This window comes from Dromaius novaehollandiae, chromosome W (assembly GCF_036370855.1).
Source record: "Dromaius novaehollandiae isolate bDroNov1 chromosome W, bDroNov1.hap1, whole genome shotgun sequence".
Lineage (NCBI taxonomy): Eukaryota > Metazoa > Chordata > Aves > Casuariiformes > Dromaiidae > Dromaius > Dromaius novaehollandiae.
Window position 1 is genome coordinate 35,828,397 of NC_088130.1, and position 25,462 is coordinate 35,853,858.

General features: G+C 34.4%; 1 protein-coding gene across 9 annotated transcripts in view; it reads left to right on the forward strand.

Annotated features, from left to right (window-relative positions):
* LOC112980273 (uncharacterized protein KIAA0825) overlaps positions 1-25,462 on the forward strand; it is a 251,439-nt gene that overhangs the window by 41,832 nt on the left and 184,145 nt on the right. For 7 of the 9 annotated variants that reach the window (XR_010385523.1, XM_064499842.1, XM_064499841.1 and 4 more), the window contains 3 exons: positions 4,019-4,187; positions 8,016-8,156; positions 9,157-9,820. Coding sequence is in view for 8 of the 9 variants with exons in the window: in XM_064499842.1 (XP_064355912.1) it covers positions 4,019-4,187; positions 8,016-8,156; positions 9,157-9,820 (974 nt within the window). In the remaining variant the exon portion in view is untranslated. The remainder of the gene's footprint in view (positions 1-4,018; positions 4,188-8,015; positions 8,157-9,156; positions 9,821-25,462) is intronic. The other 2 variants (XM_064499845.1, XM_026094998.2) reach the window with 1 other exon arrangement.

Sequence of the window (25,462 nt, forward strand, 5' to 3'; positions counted from 1 at the left end):
AGTACAAATGGGCTAATTTCCAACAGAAGAATTAAGCACCTCCAGGTTAGGTACAGCAACATCTAACTTTGGTACCTGAACTCTAAAAACACAAATCGAATGCCTCACCTTCTCATTAGGGTTAGGTGTTTCAAGGATGATTCACAGAACATAGATATGAAGTGAAGAACCAGTTAACAGTAGTAAATGGGGAAAAAGCTTTAAGGACAGAACTATGCTTGATTTCCCTGTTTTACTCCAGATCTTGGATGCCTGATTTAGATACAGTCATGTCCTGCGTGCAACTGTATCTTATCTTGACTGGCCATGATTTTAAGACAATGCATGCTCCCATCTCAGATGCTTAGTGTCAGTTGATATTATCTGAGTTGGTGCCTCAGTTTATTCAAAAAATCTAAACTTCATTACTGCGCTGAACTTACTGCAATGTATTTTTTTGTTAACCCTTAATGAAAAGTGATTATTTGAAAGAAAAAAAATTTGAATTTAGTACTTAATGTGGCTTTATATAATCGTACTATTAAGGCTATAATTCATTAAATTTATTAAGCACATTTTTTTCCAATATGTTTGCATAAAGGTTTTTTTTACATTTTTTTAAACTTCAGCAAATTTGAAAAACAGACTTTTTTCTAAAAAAAGAATGGGAATCAAAGACTCATCTCACTACACTGATGGGAAATTATGAAGTTTCAAATACTAGCCTACACTTTTTATCAGTTAGAATAATTTTAATCCTATTTGGCAGAAGTGTTTTATTTAAAATGAATGCTCTCTAAAGTCTGATAACATACATAAACAATGTTTTTTCATTGGTAACCAAATTCCTAAATATTTCATTTAATGGTGTAATTCATGTAATGGAATAAGCATCTATAATTAACCATGTTCATATAATACCAAGTGTTGACAAAAACTTTGAAGAGAGAAATAGCGGTTTTGAGATCATGTTTAGCTACAGTATGTTGTAAGTAAAGAGTAGGAAAATATTTTTATTCAATGAAAAACAGTTTTAGTCGAAATTTGATGTTGATTTTATTGAGATAAAAGAATTAAATAAAATGAACAGAGTTATCATGGTTCGTACCTACAGGGAGGTCCACTGAAATCTATCTGTGTAATCCTTTTATTAGTGTTAGGACAAATTACTAAAATATCTGGCCTTCTGAAGGGTGTAGCCTATTTATAGTTTGGCAAGATGAGTCTAAAAACTGGTTCCTTATTGAAGCAGATTGACATAGACTAACAACAGTAGACCCTTTAAAATGCACAATGCTATAATCTATGGATATGTAATCTTGCGTATGACTGAATAAGACACATCAGCATGCCACAATAAAATCCTGTGATAGTGTTCCAGAAGTCAAGGTGTATAAACAAGGCATTTAGTTTCACAGTCCTGAGAACAGGTTTCACAAGTTGAAAAGATACATACAAATCTTTTCTCAAGTTTAGAACTGGTATTCATGGTGGGCTGGGCCATCAGGAAACTGAGTGGGCCACCGGCAGAGAGGGATTGTTTTTCATAGTAGTCCCTTGTGCTCCTGATAAGGTCCTTTGTTGCTGGGAAGCTATTTGTTTCAGTGCGTTTTATTTTGAACTCACTCATACTCTGAATTTTCTTGAAAAGACTTCATTTTTATAAAGAGAGTTTTATAGGACCATGTGTTCTTAATTTTTTAAAAGCTTTTAAATACTTCAGCGTTTGTTATAGTTACTGAATTTGGTTTCGGAAGATAATGCAGCCATAAAATGTGCATCTTCTTTTCAAAAGAGTAGATAGACTTTGAACAGTTTACCTCATGTCTCAAACATAAAACAAAAATACCCATAATTCTTAATGAATACAATTAAATATGGAAAAATGAACTGTTCAAAATGACCAGCTTATTTTAAGGCAGTGTTTTTTATAAGTTGTATGGTCATCATTGTTTTGGAATCAGTTTATCTACAATCTTTTCTTTACTCCCCTCCAAAATGTTACTGTTATTCAGCACTTATGTACTTACCTTTGCCTTTGCATTCTATGTTTGTAGTCAATGGATTTTTCTTATTCATGTTGTTGTTATTATTTACTGCAATTATTTTAAGGAACAAAAGGCACAAAGCGAAACCTGTCATAGGTGGTATTCATTGATTCATGGGTTGCATTCACTGGATTTTAAAAATCATTCTCAGGAATTTAAAAATAAAAGAAAAGTATGGTCTACTGTTCATCTATGAACTTAAATTTGGTTAGTTTTTCCACTAGTTTTCTAAAATGTCAGTTCAAGCTAACAGGCTCGATTCCCAGAGCTGTGGATGACACTGATTTATTTTATTGCTGCTGATCAGAATGAGACAGTAAATAGCTAATAGGAATTTAGGATACATTGCATAACATCTGGAAAAGAAAAAATATGAATCACTCAGTAAAGGAAGAGAAAACAGTAGAAAAATAAATATGTATTCTTTCACATACTGAAACATTACTTCATGTTGAAATAAATGAAAAAAGTACAGTCAGTACGTGATAAGTGAAATGGCCTTTCATCACTGATTTCTTGTTACAAATTGATATTCATTAGTAGTTTTTGAGACTTCTATTTTATTCATATTCAGAGCAGATTACATTTTTTATAAAAATACTTTCCTCCTGAAATATGACAAGTCATGGAAAATGAATGTTTCCATACAGAGACATTTTGTGTAAAAAAAATTACAAAATTATTCTAGATTACATTTGAATTTAAAAAAATATTGTTTTCCATCTTTTTTTGAAAATGGAGATTTTTTTGTTTGGTATTTTTTCACTGCTTGTAACACACTTAAAACTTTGCTTTGTTTGCAAATTTTCTTCCCCTTTTTTTTTCCTTCTCTTTCCTCTTTTTCCCCTCTTCCACTTCTCCTCATTTCCTTTTCTCTTCTCATCTTGTCATCATCATTTTCTTCTCACCTGCCCTTCTCTTTCTCCTTTTACTAAAACTAGTCAAATTTGGGAATGTTAGAGAACAGTTAAAGAAACATACTTCATCTTTATAAAATAGAGACCTGAGTGGAAGTATAATAGGTAAGTTAGTTGTCTGTCTTGCATTATGAAAATGGAAGCTAACATAGTCAAAAGTATCTGACATAGAAATGCTTGTAAAGAGCTGAGTCTCATCTAGTCCTGTAACTTTATAGTAAGAGAGAAAAGTAAATTTTAATTTGGATTAAACCTCGCATCCCTTTTTCGGCAGTAAGAACATAAATGGGGTAACTAACATACACCAAAATAAAATCATTCAGATAATAGTGAGAATCACCCTTTACTCAAGTAAAACGAAACTAATATCAGTCTGGCTGGCTCTGCTTGTATTAAACTTAGATCTACCTAGATTTAGTCAACACTATTTTTGCTAACTGAAACTGTATAAAATATTGCCTACTTAAAGACAATATTGCCTTTGAAAAAGTAGTTAATAGATAAAGAAAATTTCTGTAGGACATCATGTAGATTCCATCTAGATTTTTCTATTTTGTTCTTTTCTTGTTAGTGTCCATACAAATAGAAATAAAATCTTTTTAGGAATGCTGTTGTTCCTGTGACTTTTGCAGCTGGAATCACAATAATTAGCCTACCAAGATGGCACATTTACCTTTGAATATGGTAGTTCAGTTATATTCTCTGCTTTAGCTAATTAAGCACTGAGGATCAAGGTTTGTTGGTGTGATGTCTTGAGTGATTTCTTAGTCACAAAGTACTTTATTAAAAAGTACAAGATTATCTGAGAAGTGAGATACTTCATCCTCTTACTGACTATGATACAGTCTGTCCTTAAGGAAATTTATTGTAAATCTAGTTCAACTATATTTAAATGTTAATCTTGCAGTTTCAGCTTTTATTTTGTGAGAGTAATTTAATCTATGAAATAGGTGAACTAGTGTTACATTAATTTGAAGTAGTTTTTCTTTTTGAAATATGGAATACATAAAATGATTTTATATCATGAAAAAAGTCATGAAAAAAATCCCATGTTTTTTACTTTATTTTTTTTAGTGTGGAACAGTGTCTTAAAGACCTACAATCAGAAGTAAATGAAAAATGTACTGATGAACTACTACAAAACACAACTGACTGCCTTCAGTGGCTAAATAACTGCAATTTTAGTTCTCTCAAGCCTTCTTCTACACACCACAGAGAGCTGATGGAGTTCCTTAGGACCCTGGTAAAAATTATTTACTAAAGATTTTTATGTTTGGGAAAGCTGGTTATAAGATGTTAATTATTTTGCTGTCAATTAGTGTTCTTATTTCAGTCTTCATGGAAATGAATATAGTTCAGAAATTTTAATATATGACTCAGTACTATTTTTACCTGATGTCCACAGCAGGTATTGCTGGGGTTTACATTTCCCTTTGATCATGTCTGAACTAGACCAACTGGGGGCTGTTTTATAAAGGCATGTTGGTAAAAATGTCTAAAGTTACTATCTATACCAAGACTCCTGTTGTTTCTGCTGATTCTTTAGTTGTATCAAGATGAATTGAACGCATCTAATATAGATAATTGTCCTTTATGCATTCTTTAAGCATTAACTTGCTATCAACTTTTTCTAAGTAGAAATGTGGGAGCTACTAGCAAGTAGTACAACCAGACCTAGCCAGAAATCAAATTTCACTTCAGTGAAAAATTCCATGATTCTGGAAAGCATTGTCATCCAAAATTTGTCTGAAAAGTTGAACCTTAGAATGTATATGTGGAAGTGGAATTCTGTAAAATTGAATTGGCTACATAGGTGAAGGATGATACCTCAATAAATGTCAGACAGCAAGTTTATATGTAAACTCTGTGTATATATATGTGGATATATGATGTACATATGTATGAGTGTAAAAATAAATAAGCACAAACAGTATCCAGTGGATTGGTATTATGGGTCACTTCCATTTCATGGTTTAATTGGAGGACACAAACATCTTTAGACTAAAATTGGCTGTATTGGCAGAGAAAAACTCATTCAAATAAGTGGAGTATTTTCTCATTTGGGACTAGCCTTTGAGTAAAGCTCAAGGTTCATCAAATCACCTCCCAGTTTTTTTAACTCTTGGAACTGGCTATTGGCCTTCCAGTCATATTGGAATCCATTGGATACTTGCATGACCTCTAGCCCTGGTTAGTTTAAGCTGTGTCATATTGTGAAGTCATCTCTACAAACGTGAAGTCATTAACGTTCATGCAGTGAAGAAGATAGAAACATGTTTGGCTTCCACCCCAGAAATTATTTTATCCTCTTCTGACACTGATAGTCAGTATAAATATTGCTGTTAATAATCACTCTTCTCAAGGTTATCAGAGACCACTACTCATTGTACTGGATCTGGACGCAATGAGTGAATCCCAGAAAGTGCTGTCTTTTGTTAATCCTCTTAGTCCAGTTAGATCCTTACTTAAGACTCTCAGAAGAGGACACAGCAATGGTAACTTGCCTGTGTCCATTTCCTATGCTCATCCTTCTCCTAGGTCTAGTCAAGCAGTGTACCTGAACACCAGGTGGCGGCATTTGTTTGTGAAACACCAAAATGTTGCCATCTCAGGAGTACTTTGGGTACATCTAAAACCAAACGTGCTTTCTAGCTCTTCAGCCTCCCAGGGGCATAGCAGTGCCTGTAATCCTGACTTCATGATGATCTGGCTTGTGGGCCATAGAGGTGAGCAGAGCCTAGAGAATGGCTCTGTGGCAGGCTGCTAAACAAATGGCAGAAGTGTGAGAAGCCTGCAAGCCTCAATTCTGCACGGCTGGTCAGGAGAACATCTGTAGAGCGTGGGAACTGGGACTTTAGTGTTACCAAGCTCATGGCTTCTCACCGGACAATCCAGCCTGTTTGTTGTATAGATGGGACTGCAGATGAAAGTGTATATATTAACATAGAAAATCCATCTATAGCAAGTTATACTTACAGTAGATAATCTGTAACTCCATGAACAGTTCTTCAGTAAATTATTTTCAGTAGTAGTCAGCATTAATGAGAACATTACAATCTGACCTTTCTTAACTGCGTATCTGCATCCATTGAATTAAATTGCTCAGCTGACTTAATTTCTTGCAAGCTTTTAATTAAGTATCATATAATACATCTTCAATAATAGTAACCCTCCGTCTACTTCAGAACAATATCCCTATCCATTATTATACCTCATTATGTGTGTTTATTTTGTTAGAGATTTTGTTTATCTTTTCAACTGCTGGAACAATTTAAAAATATAGTGCAAAGTACAGCATATGCATTGGCTGAGGTGCTGCATTTGGGTGTATTATTAGCCTAGTATTCTCATGTGTTTGTGAACCCTATGGAAATCCTAAGAGGTTCTTCATGAAGCTTGAAAATGTTCTACTGTGTGAAATTTTCATCACTGTATGTTATGCATGCTAAATATTTAAAAGCTGAATATGTACATGAACACATCTTCATTAAATTCCCTTCCAGCTAAACTAATTATACATTTTGTTAACAAAATCTTTATCTTATAGTATGTGTTTGTTAGTGCAGAGCTAGCAGGTAGACTGCAAATGTTTTCTCGTATACTATTGTCACTAGCTTTCTGGGCTCATGAAAGAACTTTTAACGCTTCTCTAAGACCTTTGGATGCTACTTTGGATATAGTTCTTTTGAATGGTTTTGGCATCATCTTTTGAAGTATTTTTAAAGATGAATTTCCAAATAGAAAAGCCTATCTCAATATAAACAATGCTCAGAGACTTGATGAAACTATGTTTTCAGAGCTTCAGAGATCACTACACTTTTTCTGAGGAACACCAAGTCCATGATGGCAAGCTTCCTATTTTTAATGTTGTATTTTATGTTCCAGAGGGCTTGGAATAATATTTAGATTCTTATAGGTGAATAAAAATGATTTTGGTTAAGCTTAAGAAACAGCAATAGAGATTTACTCGGAAGAAGACATTTTGGATTCATCATCAAAGGGCATGATTTATATTCAGCAGTTTGACAAACGGAGGCACACTTTTGGGGCCACAAAACTTTTAAGAAGACTTTAGTAGCTAATCAAAGAAAATCAAATCAACTTTATGTATATGCTTATGGTTATATATGATATAAGGTATTATCTAGTTAAACATATTTCTATCACATGCGCATGCTTTTATAGAATGTTATCTATTGGACTGATTATTTCCTTTCTGACTACCATATGTGTGTCCTCTTTATAAGTCCAAAAATTTCATATGAAGCATCCTGAAATAAAGATGCAGAAAAGAAGAAAAATAACTAGTTAGTTGATTTTTAAGATTTTCCTTTAATGGAAGACAATCCTCATCTCTGTCTTTTGTTCAGAATTAGCTAATGTGGTGCTACTCTTTTATTTTTTAATTTGCATCATGGAACACTGCAGAATAGAGGGCAGTAGGAAGGTTAAAATATTGTTCTGTTCCATAAGAGTGCAACAGTTTTAACTCACCCTGAACAAAGACAAGAATTTGAATGTTGAAAATTCTTTTTGCTCAAAGTGTGGAAAAAAAAGCAAATCAGGCCAGCTAAAACTTTTGTTCTAAATTTTGTCTTTTTTTTACATTGTTTATAAATTAAACTATATGTTGAAAAAAGGTTGCTCCAGAAGAAAGCTTGAACATTTTGTATTTTGAAATTGTTACAGTTAAGTAATACCATATTCAAATTTGATTTTTATTCTATCTTTCAAAATGAGAGGAGGAAATTAAAACTAATCATTTCCTGCAAAGAGTTTAGGTTAAATAAATCAGCAATTCTATGGGGAAAAGGTATCTGAACTAGCCTCATTTTATAGGATGGAGTATAGCTAGGAGACCCAGATAAAGGACATGAATCCTATCCTAGAGTGATTTGCCATGACTATTTCTCTGCTGGAAGGTCTGAGAGAGAAGTGGTTGGGCAGGGAGCAAGTGAAAGGACTTCTAGATCCTAAGACTTGCCTATTTGGTGTCTGAAGCCTGGAGTCAACAGTACAACCAGTTTCAGTCAATTTTCTTGTGACTGTGATTCAGAAATTTGTATTGCAGCTGGGAGGACTGGGAGCAGTCTTTACAAGTGAAAGGTTGATGGGCCTAAGGCTGTGGCAAAAGCCTACCTTCAAAAGGAAGAACGTTGAAGATGTGGAAAGTGGGCTTACAACAGACAAGAATTCTTCACTGATAGAGGAAGTACATTTTGGTATTTGTACATTTGGTATATGGGTCTTCTGGCTTGCCTTCTACTCGTATGTTGTACACACCTTGTTCATGCAGATGATTTTTTTCACAAGTATTAAAGAAAGTTGCAACCTGCAGTTTTAATTTATGTCATTCTGAGCCAATTTGAAGATACCGTGAGAAGACAACTTCTAGTTGCTGCATGGCCTCTCAGACCTTAAGCAGCTCTGAGGTCAGAGTTCTGATGTTAGAGAGAGAAGGGCCTCTTCAGACTCAGGTGAAGTAGAAGCAATGTATGCATCCATGTGGTTTCATCTGCTTGGTTAACTGGCTTCCTTCTTCTCCAACTCATGTAGCTGAAATGTATTTTGAGGTTAACATATAAGGCTGCATCTCGGTTTGACAGATGAATAGCTCCATGCTCTTTTGCCCTACGTGACCTAAGCCTTAACAAGTTGTTTTTATTTCTTTAAGAGGGTCCTGGGCAATTTTTTTATTCTTAAAACAGCCTTTGTAATGGTTGCCTGATGAGGAACAACGTGTACTTTTATAAATTCCTGTCTTGTTTTTGTGAGCAAAACCTGTCATTTTCATTGTAAATTCTAAGTAATTTTTCATGCCATTTTCTTTCCAAGATGTGTACATGGACTACAGTAAACAGGCTTCATCATCTGCTAAGGCTTATCTAATGAATCGTGGTTGCTTACGGCTTTCCCTTGAGTTGTAGATTAGAATTAATTGAGAAAAGGGGTTGAGGATGTAAGAAAGATGGGAAGAGAAACATGGGTTTATTGGAGTTGCTGGACAAGGAGATGGATTGGGGCATAAATCCTTGGGAAAACAGCCTTCGTTAGTTTTTTTTTTTTTTTTAATGAAGCTATTTGTTTCAGTTGCTTATTTGCTGGTAAGATAATTAGTGATTAAAATAATTCGTACCATAACAAAGTTTTTAATTTTATCAACTAGGGTTAAGAAAACATTTCTAAAACATTGTCCGATTTACCTTTGTTAGCAAACCTTGCTCAGGAATGAACAAAATCAAGAAGAAATGATACTTCACTTCCTTCTGGATCTCTCTAGTCAGTGTGGTGTCTCATTTCCCTGTACTCCAAGTGGGACGTCTTCTGAGTTTACATCTTCTCTTCATGCCATTGAGGATAATTCAACCATGGATGTTAAATCTCTTTGGGATGATGTGAGACTACATCTTCGGCGATTTTTAGTTAATAGACTGCAAAGCCAAGAAGAAACTAATGCTTTACAACAACAAATGCAGTTTAAAACACAGTGCATACAGCAGCTTTTGTTTCTTTATCCTGAATCAGAAGTCCTAACCAAGTATCAAAATATGCAGAATAAACTGGTTAGTGATCTTCTACAGAACTGTCTTCTGTCTAGCTGTGGTGAGACAAATTTTGATAAGGTGGTTCATGGTTACCAAAGTTCCATACCTACATTGTGCACAATGATAAAAGAGGATTTGTATATACTAAGTGAAGCTATTGATCCTTCTTCATCATTGAAGTTTATTAATGAAACTTATCTTGATACAATCACTGAAGAAATGACAGTTCTTCTTGAAAGACTTTGTGAGCTGCAGTTCAAGGAAAATGCTCTACATATAGTTAAGGCAAGCAAGATTTCAAAGAAGCATAAAGGAACAGTTCATGCTGTGGGTTAGTAGCCTTATTTTATGTTCATTTAGCCTTAGTTTATGTTCATTTTGGTTAGATATTTTCATATTTTAATTATACTACATTTTTTTCAATATGCTTGATTATTTCCTGTGGAGAGAGGAGCTTGAGATTATTAATTACAGTTTTATGTTTTAACTGTATTACTGCAGTTGAATTATCGACTGTGTCAGAATTGTGGTGAAAAAGGTTTTAAACTAAGGCAAATTATCTTATGCTTATATATGTAGAAACCCCATTATACTTCATTGGATAATATTGCCATGTTATAATTTTTTCAGTCTAATTTATTCCAACTGTTGATAAATATAATAGGCTAAAAACTATTGAATCAGATTTAAAAAAAAAAAAACACCCACAAAGTCTTGAGGCTACCTTTTTTTGAGGTCTACACTTTTTTTTTCGATTGACAGAAGGTTAAATGAGATTGTGGCAAAGTCACTGTAATAATGTGACCATCAAATAGACACTGACTCATACATCAGAACTAGCCCAGAAAGATTACTCTGCATATTTTAATTCTCAAAAAAATCAATTAAAAGGAAATTCCTATTCTTGTACTGTAATTTAGAGTTAATGCTAATGGGTCATTTCATGTTGTTCTAAGGAATTTAAGGCAGCAAAGCAATTTGTTATCAACAAAGTATTTTCTGTACTTTCTTTTTCCTGTTGATGAATCTGACATGCTAATTTCCAAAGGGAAGAACCAAAGCTTTAGGAAAACATACAGAATGGAAACTTTCATGACTTAATTGCATGATTATACATAATTGCTGTTTCAATGTGGAGTTTTGAGCACTCCTCTGTGCAAGAGTTTGTTTAAAATATACTCCTCCCTGAAGGTGAAGTAGTTGGCAGACAGAAAGTATTAGAAGTTTAGAAACATATGAAAGATATAGAAACAGAGGATCTTTGGTTGGCACAGCATACAAATAGGATGAGTAAGGTAATTATTTACCAGGCCTAGGCAGAAGAAATTATACTCTCCTGAGTTTTAAAAATTGGTGTACATGTTAATGTAAGTCAGCTAGAAATTCCCCTGGAAGAAATGCAAAAACAATTCTTCAACAGGAACTGAAAGATGTAGGAATATGGAACATGTGAAAGACAAAGTAAGGAAAAAGGCGTACAGACAAATAAAGTGAAAAGGTGACAAGTTGAAAAGCTGATATAATTAGTGGAATGCAGTGTTGGTGGGAAACAAAAAGACTGTAAGTAGTGTCAGACTAATGTTGAATTATGAAGTGGGTGACAAGAGGTGCATCTTTGAGTTAGATAGCAAGATGGGAGCCAGTGAAAGGATTCAAGTACAAATTATCTGAGGAAAATGACTAGCAAGGTAACTAAAAATTTGTAACTTATTTATTCTTTCAGTCTCAAATAGCTCACAAAGATGAGAAAGTTCAATTATCCATTGAACATATAAGACATGGACGTTAAAGTGACTGTAAGGGTGGCTCTCTTAAAACACACATATTAGCTCCTTCTATATTACATGAAGGAAAAGAGTAGTCATTCGTTCTGTTAAGATATTCATTTGCTTTGCTTAAATTTTCTTTGCCACAAGATGTTTCTTTGCATGCTTTTATGCCAGCACATTTATCAGGACAGATTTCCAGTGCATACTTCTATTATGAATTCAAAAGAACAAAGATAGATGAAAAATATACAAAGTAAATCTTAGGAGCTGCTTGTAACTTTCAGGACATTTGCTGCAATTACTTTCAAACTCTCTCTATTGCACAAATCCCACAAAAGATTTTTATCTTGTTTAAAACTGTATTCAATGTCATATTTTCAGATGCAGCAACCATCCGTCTAGCACCTGTAAAATTTATTTAGAAGTGTTGTTTGTTAATACGATATAAGCCTCAAAATGACTTTCTTCTCAGTAGTTGTCATGTTTGTGTCTTCATCTGTTCACTGTACAATACTTCACATTATTGTACTTCAGTAGGTTGTATGGGAGGCCTGCATGATTTGCCCGCAGTCTCTCATACTAGTTTTCTGCAGAATCAGGCTGTTCCAGAAAATCTGAGTTTATAGAGTGAAGACAGCCAAACAATGAAGTGGTAACAGTGAAATCAGCAGTCAGTAAAATACTAGATAAGAGTTGTGAAGTTGCATAGGATTTTTTTTTTTCATTTTGTGGCCAAGTCATAGCCTATAATGTTGGAATTATTAATCAACTCAATTGAAATTTATACTTCTATCATTACCAAAAAAATATTATTGAATAGTTAGTTGAATGTGAGCCCATAGCTGACGACTTTTCTGGAAAGAGATTTCTCCTTTCTAAATTGTTTGGATGTACTATGTTTCTACTACAATAAATTGGGAGAAGGCACTTTTCTCTTGGAATCAAAGTGTTCACAAGGGAGTTCACACTGAAATAACTATTCTGGAAAAATTTCTACAGAATAACTATTTTGGGAGGTTTGTGACTGTAGACAATTTCTTAGGGTCAAGTAGCTTTTCCAGCTTGGAACTCTTATTAAGCTCTGATGAGACCCAGGATACCTTTGTCGCAATCCCACAGCTGAGAGTGAAATTCTGTATTTATACACAGGTTAAGTTAAAACATAGCTTTAATTGGTTGGCTCGACAGTGATATTCAATTTGCTATGGAAAGACTTTGGTTTGTAAGAAAAGGTAAGCATGTTGTGGGGGTAGGAGAGAAGGGAGAAAGGGAAGATTTTTTTCTTTCTTAGCTAAAAGACAGTTTTACCAATGTGGTTCTTATTTTTTGATGCACATTGCCTCTGCCTTCTGGGAACCACCAAACCAGCACATTTCAAACCAAAAAAAATTAATCTAGGACATTCTGTGGGGACTGTTATCCCATAGTGAAAAAGAAAAATTTGTTTACTAAGTCTGCCCTCAGGGAAATGTGATTTTTTTTCATAAGAACTACTATAATTGATCCTACTATATAGGGGAGGAAAAAATAACAGAAAATAATGAAACAATGCTAGAACCTTGGAAGAGTTTATATGGATGACCTACTTCTGTGTGGAAAATAAAGGCAGTTTATGACAAGCTTTAACAGATTTATAAGTCTTTAAAATATTTCATATATGACAATGGTTATGAAATAAGGTGTTATCAATTTTGTTTTCATGTTCTATTAGAACAGTTATTTGCGAAGTACTGTAATGAGATTATATCTGTTTATCTGGATTGAGGATAAGCGTATTTGAGAGAGAAGCTGGCAAAAAGGTATGTGAAAAAGGCAAATTTTTTTGAACTTGGCATCTTTGCCAGCTATAGTAGAGGCAGGTGCTTCTGTGTTATAACTTGATCTGGTTCCCAGTTAAATCAGTGACTCTTATTACCTCTAATAGTAGAGGATTCAGCCATTAGTATTTGGGCTATATTATTGTAATGGATTTTTAGGCAGCATGGATCTGCTTCATTTCTTTGTGTACTCTCAGAAAGATATTGGTTTCCAATACGTTAAAATAATATCCAAGGGAAGGGTTATTTTTCCAGCAAATATTTTTTGCTTACATTTTGTAAAATGCTGTTTCAGCCTTTCTATCATATTAATCATATGTTTCTCTCAAAAGCTTATATAATGTTACAGTATTTCAAGAAATACTAAAATTATTATGTGTTTGTTAACATACTTAGCATTTAATGAATCATGCAGACAGCTGTCGTTTATTTCAGGTTATCCCCTGTGATTTTTTTGCTTCAATTTCCACTGTGATATTTCTCAGAAATTTTTTGCAATAAGTCTATTGAATGTGGATTGTACTTTTACCTTTTGAACCTTCTCTGTATTCCTTTGTTTACAGAAATGTTAAGCTAGTTTAATCGGGCTTTACTGATCTATCTTAATCCTTTATCCCTTTTAGATGAAGAAATAGCTGTCTCATAATTGATAAGACAGCAGCCAAAGAAACTCAAAAACCATGAAATCATACAAATTTTATGTATCAGTGAAAGGTTTCCCTTGGTTTTATTTATATAATTAGAGAGAGAGAGAGAGAGAAAATATATATATTTTTATATGTATATATACACACATGTACACTTATTAGCCTATTTATTAATTTCCTGTGGCTAAAACTTTAAATAAAGTTTAGACGTTTGGTTTTCTTTTTATGTGGTATGCATAATTTTAGTATGCTCATTGACTTCTGTTATTTTCTTTTGGTAGCAAACTTGCCAGAGACCCTCAAACAGAATAGGAACTCCAATTTAGTAGCATTTACCCTTATTAGGAGGTATAAATGTTTATATAATTAATAAATTTCAAATTCTTAAATGAGATTCTCTTCTAAAATTTGAGGCAAAACCTTTTTTCATCGAATCAGTAGCAGGTTGTTTTTAAGACCATATTATTGTAAAGTGGAAGTAAACTGAAGTCATAATTTTCAATTTCCAATTTCCAATCTTTGTTGGTCTAAGTTGGTTTTTAGCTACAAAGTAATTAAATCACCTTCATTGGCATAGTTTAATATTCAGTTTTTGCACTTTTTCCCCAATATACGATGCTATTACTCATCGTTCCAGAGGCTTTCTTACTCTTTTCTTCCTCCAAAATTTGACCAGCTTCCATGTTCTTCTAAAGATATATTCAAATGCAAATGATTTCAATTATTATTATCTTTTTCGTTTATTAACTTTACATATTCATGAGTTCCTAAGGAATATATTGTGTTCATGGAATGTATAATCTGAAAATGGTGTATATCTGAGCTTGAATAAATGGACTAATATTGTTTAGAGAAGCTGGATTTGTACAGTGGAGTTGAGAGCAAGAAGAGAAACAGGCTTTGGAGTAGCTTCTTGAAATGAAGGTAACTTTGGGGAATTATTGTAAAGACTTGGTGAAGAAAAATCTATTTTGAGGCCACTCATCCTTACTCTTTCCCAACAGTTTGTTTTCTGTCCAATTTAAAATGAGTTTCATTTTTTGCACCTTTGCCTTAAAGAAAGCTGATTTCTCCTTTACGTTCCTGTGCACATAGCTTTACTTCTCCTAGTTTATCATTTCCTCCCTTTGAAATGAAGGACGTTAGTTTTAGACTTGCTTTTATCTTTCCATTTAATTTAAATTCAGTTGGTTTGTGATCTCTTGAGCCACGATTATTGCCTACAACCAATCTTCTATGATCTTGTTGTTATGTATCAAACATATGCCTAAAATAGCACTGATGCCTGCTGGTTTAGTGACTGTGTGACGAAAAAAAAATCAGTTATTCATGTCTGGGAATAATTAGGACTTGATAACTTTAGTATGATTTATTTTCCAGTTTGTATCTGGAAATTAAAGAATCCCAGACTGGGATTCATGTAATTAATATTTATGTCTTTGCACCTTTGTTGAGATTTCTGTCCATATTCAGATCTATAGCAGATAACTTAGAATATTTATGTTGTAGTTACAATTGTGTTTCCATCACCTTCTCTTACCTGCTATCCGTTGTTAAAACTGGCCTTTAAGGAAGGGTTAGGAGGAGGGAGAAGGGTATAGGAATCACTTAATTTGACACTGTTGTGTCCTAGAAAGTGCTGTTGCGTCTTTCTGAAGTTCTGGTAAAACAGGCTAGTATAAAGTGGCCCATATGGATTACAGATTATAATATCCAGTTTCACATCCTGCCTCAGCAGTTCATGTTCATTATATTGTCCAGATCTTTGCATTAATACCAGCAAGTTTTCAGTTATATCTGTAATGTGTTGCTAAGGATTAAATATTTTAGAGATCAGAAACTTTAAAAATAAATTATGGAGATGTATTTAAAGATTTGCAAGCCTGAAAAGGTCACTTTTAGACATTATGAAGACAAAAATAAATAAAAAATAATAGAAACTGGAACTTCACCCTGCTTGCTGTCTTGCACTTCCACCTCTTTTTTTTTAATTTTTTCCAGCAGCTCTACCGTACTCTGCTTAGCTTATCTCCATGGACCTATAGTTTATATTTTTATGATAAGAGTAGCTTATGTGCTTCAGTTATATTTCTGCCCACTGGGCATCTCCTTCAGAATGTGATTCTTCCTTCTATTTTGCTCTCTTTATCGCTCTGCAGAATGCATAGTGAAATACCTTTTGTAGGAGCAGGACTTCAGGGGTCTCTATGAAACAAAATATGGGGCAGTTGCTGGAAAGAGCAGGACCTATATGCAAATAAGCCTTGCAATTACTGATTCCTTGAACTGAGCAGTACATGGTGCGGTATGTTGTATTCTTCCCAACGTCCTATACAGGCAGGATGAAAATCCTGTAGTTTCTATGGGCAAAAGATGGGGAAGAAACACCTGTCAAATAAGACTCATGGCACGTCTCTCTTATGTTCTCTTATGTTATGTGAGATAACCTTCACAGAAAACAGGAGGATATCAGTGAAAATTGCAATCCAGAAGTATTCATTAGTTTGGGTTTTTTTTAACTTTATAAATACCAGAGAAGAAATCCCTGATTTTTTATTATGAACCAACCAATACTGGGATAAGCAACAAATATATTTACCACCTATTTTACAAAAATGGAACAAACAGTGTTGGTAGGAATTTATAATAGGAAGCTGTAATAGAAAAACAACGGACATACAGATATGATGCAGGTTTCTGTGGTTGTCTTTGTTCCTTGGGAAACCTATAAAATTTTGACAGCCAAAACAAGATCCTATTACTCAGGGGAAACAAAATAAATGTCTTTGCATTTAATATAGGAAATAATGTGTTTCATAGCCTCTTTGTCACATATTATTTATTTCTTATCCTTGCAAGTATTATATTTGATTTCTACTGCACAATTATATTAAATGGAAATATGAGTAGTATTGAAGAGAAAATAAAACCATCTGTTTGAACATACAGCGTTGAAGTTTTAATAAAAAAAGAGAAGTACTCTTTTAAAGGCCACATGAACATAACACCCTAGGACCACAAATGTGCTTCTAGTGGGAGAATGACATTTTCATAAAGATTACAAAAGCATTAAGCTTGTTACTTTTTGAGCTTATAGTAGGGGGTAAGATAACAGTACTGAAATGTCAATTGAACTGACAGAATTTCAAAGCTGGTAGCATGCCTGAATACCTTCCTTCTTTTTAGAGCTGTTGCTTGAATTCACTTATTAAGCCCATAACATGAAGACTGACAGTGAAATCTAATTATTGACTCCTTGTCATCTTGAAAAGATGCCCATTTCAGGTTTTTATTATCATATTGTTTCGTTTACTTAACAAGATAAGTAAACACTAACTTTACTTTCTAAATTATTTGTATATTTATTAACATGAAATTGTTGATGGTCTTTTTGGGTTATATTTTTCAGACCACTGTGTCCTGATGAAGTTATTTCATTTCACCTTTGCCGTCAGGAACTTAAATCCTTTTTCGGAATTGTGTTGAAGTTGAAACGGGCAAAATTCCAATCGTGGTATATTTCCTGCTTTCAAAATGTCCACAATTAGCAAACACCAACTAATTATCTTCCTTTTTGCTTTCTCAGCACACCTGTGTGTTCTTCCTCAGCACGAAGAGAGCATTTAACTCACCATGCCCCCTAATTATTGCATTCTCCTCCCAAGTTTAAAAGATGAAAGTGATTTGCTCTCCAGCGTGATATTTTGTGAGTGCTCAGAGGTCAGTTTGAGATTTATATACCATAGTACTCTATTTAATAAAAAAAAAGTGACAAAGAATTTGAGAGAGAATTATTAAGTTAGGTTCTCTTTTACTTCACAGTATATGGCCGTATGAAGAAAAGTATATAGAACAATGGCAGATAAGAGGAGACTTCAAAAATGTCTTCTAAAGAGGCTCCTGCAGTATTGATTGAAAAGAAAATTATTGTGGAAATCTTTTCAACATATATGTCTACCATCATATAAGCACAAGTTAATTATATAGTCCTGGCTGTGATTTCTGTCAAGATAGAGAAAATTTTTTGGCATAAAATGTACATTCACAGAGCAAATATAATTTTAAAAGGGGCAAAATTATTTTTGTCACGATAGTTTGTTTTGCAGAATATCACATCTGTTTAAGCTGGGGGTGTCTCACATCTACCCAATCAATGTTATATGCTCAGTTAGAACATGCATATATCTTTCACAGTGACTTAGGCTTAGAAATTAAAAAAAAACCTCTCTCTTCAGTCAAGGAGCTGCCACATCTAGTGAATTATTAAAAAGCATAAAGCTTTAGGTATTTTTAAAACACTTTTCACTATATTTGCTGAATATAGCAAGGCAATGGAGATTCCTGTCCTTCTGATTTACAGAGAATAAGGATTGTTACAACCCAGTAAAACTTCTTTAGTTGAAAACTTAGCAGCTAATGCCTCGGGAGATTTTTAGTACCCCTAACCTTTGGGGATTGTGTAGAATTTGATCAGTTATGGGCCTCAGAAAAAGAGCTTCCTTTTCCTCAGAAGGTTCATCCATTGATCAGCCTGTGGCTAAGATCCAAATGTGTGTATGCGAGTGCAAAGAATGGGATGACGTACTGACCTCCTGTTCCTGCGCTAGGAAAGCCCAGCAATTTCTGTAATATCACACAGTGATGTCAGCTCATGTAAAAAGAGGTGTTTTGAGAGTGTAGTCTCAGCTCAGTGGGCAGGAACCTATACACGTACATCTGTTCTATTATATGATATATCCTTTATTTGTAATGAGAAAATGTTCTAGTCTCTCTACAAAATATTTGTTAAAAGGTTACGAATTTCCAAACATCTAGAAGTTCTTAAATGGCAATATCTGCCCTTTCTTCTGCATGCCTAAACTTATTTCTAATTTTTTTATTTCTTGGAAAAATACTCATGAGAACTTGGTGGTGATTTTGCCTAACTAGTGTTTTGAAATATCAAGAGGATGAAAGCAGAAATATGAGTATTGACTCCAGCTTTATAAGTAATTTTCTGAGTGTTTTCTCTTATTGGAACAAAAGCTGTCACTATCTGCCTCTGTTACATCTTGGAAATTCCAAGGGGGGAAGAGAAGCAAAAGTGACAGAATCACTTTAATCTATTATTTAGGGAAACACGTAATATCATATGTAGACAACACAAAGGAATGATGAACACCTGATAGAAATTCTTGATTGGCTGAAAGTTCCCAAGAATCTAATTTTAATAGAGTAGGTCTGATGTAATGAACCAATTTGCGTGGCACCCAACTATTCCGTTGCGAGTGCGTGTACAGAGGGTAGAAACAGAGCTAGCAGACAGTTTTATATTTGCAGATATTAAGGAAATTTTAGTCTTATTAAAATAGATATATTACTTGCTGTGATTCTGAATACAAATTACAATTGTCTTTTATCAGCCAAGTGTTTTAAATGGGTTGCAGGGAAGCATACGCAAGTCCTATCAAAGTTGGATTTCATGAGAAAGCTTGACAGACTTGGCAGTACTTAATTTCTCCTTCAGCAAAGACTGAAGAAAAACATCCACTTCTAAGTGTTCTGTAAGGACTCCTATTTCAAAATAGGTGCCATCTCCAGTTTGTTACAGGTTTCCTCACTTGTTATGCTTTCTTTCGAACACTGTTCTTCCGTGTTCTCTGTGGGTGTGTGGTCTTCAAGGAATGTGATAGCTCTCCCAGCCCACAATGCAGAGAACACTTTAAAAAAAAAAGAAGAAAAGAAAAAGAAAGTGTGCAGAGTCTGTCTGTCATTAGAAAGGCCAAAATGTGATTTCAGTCCTATTGAGAAAATTTAGAGGTAGTAGCATTTTGATATAAGATAATTATTCTTACAGTTTTCTAAAGAGGATTGTTCGCCTTCCGTCATTACTTCAGAATAAATTCTCTGTTACAGAATAGCATCCAAAGAAACCCATAAATGCTATAAATAACTGCAAATAAAGTCTATTTACAAGTTTTCAGACCATTTTAATTAAATGAGAAGTCTAAAGAATGGCTGCTATTTCATTATTATGATAATTATCAGAAAATGATTGGATACCAGCTGCTAAATTCCTCAAATGGACCCATCATCAATTAGTTTTAACTCAGAGACTAATTAATTGGCTTACATGTGAATTCTCTAAAATTTCATTGTATAGCAGAAATTGCAGCGTATAATCAGAATGTGTGGTAATTTATTAGAAGGTATGCTGTGTTTTTGAAAATTAAGTAGCAGACAGTCTCTGGTTTCAAAGCAAGCTGAAATAGGTATCTACGTATAAAATGTCTTTATTAATAATTATCACAGAGCACTTCATCGTCAGAGCACTTGAGGAATTCTCTGTAGTTTGTTCAACAGAGTTGTAAAGTAGCTGTATGCTGTCAAGGCATCAGATTGGTGAGAAGATTTGCTTAGAATTACTGCATAAATTTGGTGTCAGAGCATGATCAGATGTTCTTGCTGTCTAACCTGTGTTTCCAGCACTGGTCTATCCTTTCACTCTTTGGTTGGTGAACATGAATCCAAATTAAGATTTTATTTTGACACCCAGTGTTAACAAAGGACTCCTAAGTATTTGCTAGCTAGCAGCTAGCAACCTGATGTGGAATCAACCTTCATGATAAAGTGAAAACTGATTTCAGTTAAGTGGGAAGACATTATGGAGTAGATTTGATTAAAGTTTCATGTGTAACGAATCTCTTTCAAAAGATTAGTGTAGTCTTTGCTGAGGTTGTTTTAATAGCTAGCAGTGGCATATCTCTTTCTACGACAGACACACTCTCCTGATTAAATATATGAAAATTTATACACGCTTACTCTGTTTATACATAACTTGAAATCCTTTACTTCACTGCTTTCCTTTGACATATACGCCGTGTAGATGTATAGTATAAGCACTTACAAAAGTCACAAATTAATGACGATGTCTAATAAGAAAATGCTTGCTATTGTTACATCTGGGACCATTTTAAAGAAAATGGGACAAAAATAAGCCAATGTGTAGCCTGTTTGTCTGAGCCTTTCTGTCAGATTCTCTTGGCATCCCTAGGTTTCCCTGGAACTAAAGGGAGCTGCAAAGCAGACAGGTGTTTAAAAACCCTTAAATGCTCCAGCACCAGTTTGCATCCCTGTGGTTGCCTTTGCTGCACTGCTAGTTTCTTTATGGGCCTGTCAGTTTCCATCAGCAGCGAGTACATGTGATCAGTGTGTCTGATAAACTTGTCAATGCCTTTTTAAAGCAGGATTCCCCAACCTATTCTATTCAGCTCTCCTCCCCCCTTCCCTTTGTCATCATTTCAAGTAGAATCTTGATAAGACAGAGATATGTCACAAGCAGCTGTGTATAGCCAGCTCAGGCTACAACTAATTTGTGCAGGAAAAAATTAAATCAGGAGGTAAATTATTTCATGATTGCTCATTCCCAACAGAGTTGGGCATCATTCTGAAGAAAATATCAAATAATTGGTTTCAGGCCATGTCAGACACATGCAATTCCCTTCACTAATGGCTATGTGAGGTAGCACTAGGCCTCAGGGGTCACCAAAGAACTGAAAATAGCTTAGTGCCAGGCACAGCAATAGAGAGACAGAGCACACAGGAAATGAAGTGGCAATAAGTGCAATCTATAGGGGAAATATGCTTCACTTGGAGTTTAATATATTGGCTTAGAAGCTGGCAGTAAGCCATGCAACAATTGTTTACCTTTTTGTCAGCATCTGCATCTGTTCTGTTTTGTAAACGGCACTTAACTTTCAGTCAGTAAACGCTGGAATCAATAACAACTGTTAAGGGATTTCCTTTCTTTTTTTCATATTCCATAACAAATGCACACTACAAACAATGTTTGCCTTAGATTAACAAGGAGCAGACATTAACAGGGTCAAAGGGATTTGGTTGGGAACATTTTATAGCTTCTTGGGTTTGCAGTAATTGTGTCTGTGTGATTTGAATGTATCTTGTAACCTATCCAAATTAAACTGTTAAAAATGCTAGCATGCAGTAATGAAGATGATTTTTATAATTATCTTAAGTACTGTGGATAGAAAACTGCTGGCACTGTTTGCAACAATTTAGTTATATGCAATATTGTGTATTACATCTGCTATGCAGAGATATTAAGTTACCTTTTAGAGAATGGGGAAATATGTGATTATATCCAGCAATACTAATTATTTAAACCCTAACAGTTATTTTAAAAACACATACACCAACATGCCATTTGAGAAGAGAGAACTGTGAGCTCATGTCCATGAAAACTGAATATATCATTACTAAATGCAAGTGAAAGAATAATGCAGTTTATATACTAGCTCTGTTTAGGAGATAGTGTGCAGATGAATGCTGTCATAAATGCAAGATTGTTATAATAGTTATAGCATCACTTAAAAGTTAATATCGCTGAGAGCTGAGGAACACATTATTGTTAATGGAATTTATGTATGTAACTCCCCGTGCACAGCTTTGAAAATTTTACCCCTTGAAATATCCCTATACACGGTGACTGTCAGTTTCTATCAGAGTTTCTTTTGCTTTATTAGGCTATTTCATTTCAGATTTCAACAAAATGTTACTTCCCTTTATGAAATGGACTTACTATTTGTGTGTAGGTTGTAGTTAGATATTCAGTTTAGTATTGTATTTTTTTCTTTTTGATTTTTTTGCTTATATAGCTTCATTGGATGAAATCCCTGACATCACTTTCTTGTGTCCCTTGAAGAACAGTATTGTAGATCTGTCTTATATGAAGTTAAGCCTTATAAATGGGGACAAGGGAAAGATACTTAATGTATTGGGAAGGTATTTTATAGTAAAATTGATTAAAAGGGTTTTAAACCCTTGGTTCCTGCTGAGGGAGAAATCCCCACTATAATCACTGAAGAAGGCAGTCATCAGGTTGCTTTCCAAGGATTCCATCAGGAGTCTCAGAAGTGGTTTCGCCATGTGGCACTGTACGCTGAGTAGTGAGGCTAATTAATCTGAGAGCAACGCTGTTGTAGTGCAGCTATTCTTAATATCTACAGCCAGGTCACCTATGATGCAGGGATTTCTGCACCACACTTTACTGTGTCACATCCCTGGATGGGTTGAAATGTTCAGAATTAGCCATTCGATTTTTTGTGATGTTGTGAATGCCAAATTGTTAAAAAATAAAAAGTACCAGGCTCTAAAAATCAGAACATTTACTTTAAAGTTTGGGATTAATTGATATGCATATTTCCATGTGCCTTTTGAGATTTTCAAATAAGTGCTTCCAGGCTATAACCAAGGAAATTGGAAACACTTTATTTAATGGTTTCAAGAGCTACAGCTTTGAGACAGTACCAGTTTTGAAACTTGCTGTTAAATCACAAGTTAGCAGGTATACACTGGTCTTGTACAATAGCCTTATTTCTCATGCTACTTCATTCTTAGACATGAGGGCAAATCTTTCATAAGTGGTAAGATAAAGGCAGAAATCTCGTTACTGATTTTAAATACTTAGGAGAAGCTCAGGTACTATGAATGAGTACTTTATAGAATGTGTATCTTCTGCTTTATGGTGCTTGAAAAATGCTTTAATTAACCTACATGAGCTGACTTAGGATTCATATGGGCTCTTCCAAACTTCATCACTGGTGAAGTGAAATTTTCCAATATCATGGCTTTTATTCCTAATAAAAAAGATCCCAAGTGGTCACATTATTCTGCAGAAAATATCTTTCTTGATATACAAATAAATAAGAACACTGAGACTCAGTGTTTAAGATGATGTAGGATATCCACACTAAATGTAACCCTGAAGTTTGTATGACATATGCTCATTTTTAGAAGGAGGTCTTTTTTAATACATGGTTCTTTCTTTAATTTTTTCATATTTTCTTTAGATAAGGACAGATTTTTTTCATTAATAACTTCTGTATTTTTTATATTAGAATTTTTATTGAATAGAATTAGCTTCTACAATAGCTTTCACATACGGAAAAATAAGCAAACTAGAATTCTTCAGTGTGAAAACAAAATGATTGAGGGGGTAGTCTATGATAGATATAAAATGATGAGAAGCATTGGAAGAACAAACAGGGATCAGTAGTATACTGATTCTTAAAATTAGTGAGCATCAAAGAAGCTAGCAGATGAAATACTCAAACATACAAAACAATAGTTTTATAAGGACTTATTTCTCAGCCCAGTGTGTAGTTAAGGCAGGGAGCTTCTTGCCACAAAATGTTATAGATGCTAAAAATGTATGTGGCGTAACAGAGGTAAGAGGAGGAGCTGATGAAATAGCCACTGGAAGACTAGTGATGTATACCATCTCTGTCTCTGGAAGCCCCTCAGCTGCAAATGGTCAAGGGCTGGGAAAGTACTGAGGGAAGGTGTTGCATATGCTTTCCTTGTTGTGTTTTCTTTAGGCATCCTCTTTCAGCCACTGTCAAAGCCCAGAATACTGAGGTAGATGGCTATAGAGCAGAACCTGGTATAACTACTCTTATGATCATGTGTTTGTATGCTGAGGACAAAAAGATGTTGCCTCTTCACAAAATCTTTGTCAAATGCAACAGTCCTCTATAAATGGAACAGTCAGTACAAATGTATTGACAATTTTTTTTGTTTATTTTGCTACAGTTCAGTACAGTGAAGCAGGAGAGCCACTATCCTCAAATAAGTTAACCCTTAGCAGGCCTTTCTTACCTGTTTTATGGACCGTGTGATCCAGAGGATCACGATGGTTGAACTGCCATGAGCAAAGCTTTCTTGTGGGCTTGAATAATAGCATTTCTGTTCTTCATTTAAAGGTGCTAAATGTGCTGTCACTTTTTATCTCCTACTTAAGGTGCTTGTAAATTTTCAGATTATACATGTTACAGATTCTGATTATAGATTCAGATTACAGATTCAGATTATGTTACAGTTTCAGATTATACATTATACATTGCCCTAACATCTCTTATAATCAGTCTACATGAAAACCATATTTTATTGCACTATATTATCAGGATTTTATATTAAAAACCTCAGTTAAGTTACTATTTAATTGAGTTTGGACTACTATACTTATTTCAAGAAAAGTCTTGAGTCATGCTTCTTCATTGCTTGTTGTTGGAGGGAGTGGTTTGCCAATTAGCTGAAAACTGTTTTCAGTGTAGTATTTCAAGTCTAATATGTAGGGATGAAAAATACATTTAAGGCAGCATGCCTATCGCCAGTGTAGAGCTTCTGAGTCTGTAAAATGCTGTCAGGATTCTAAATAAATAGCACTCTGAATTTTTTTGTGTGGCACTTCATGTGCTCAATACCAAAAGACATTTTTGCTCTTTTCTAGTTAATATTTTTTGCTAATGTATCACTAAACCTGGTTGTTGAAAATTATAATGAGCGTGCTTACATTTTGTAGGATATATTTAAACTACATGCTTAAATGCATACTTAAATCATCAGCATCTGAAGCTGAGTACTTAATGTTAACCTAATGTCACCATATGTGTGTTACTGACTCTTGACCGTTTCTGTAGGAACTTGTGGTTCCTGAATGTAACCTATGCTTCCTTGTATCCAGGCTCTTTTGTAATCTTTTCTATATAGTTCTGCCTACTGCAGTAGTATTTTCCAGTCTGAGGAAGGAGGGTAAAAAGCAGGAAATTGTGGGATGAATATTGAAAGAATGCCAGGTTTTGAGTAATACTGCAAATTAGCATTGGGGAAGAGAACCCACAAGCTGGGTTACAGTGGACCTTCTGTTCTAATTTATACATCAGCTGACTAAGCTGCTTTGGGT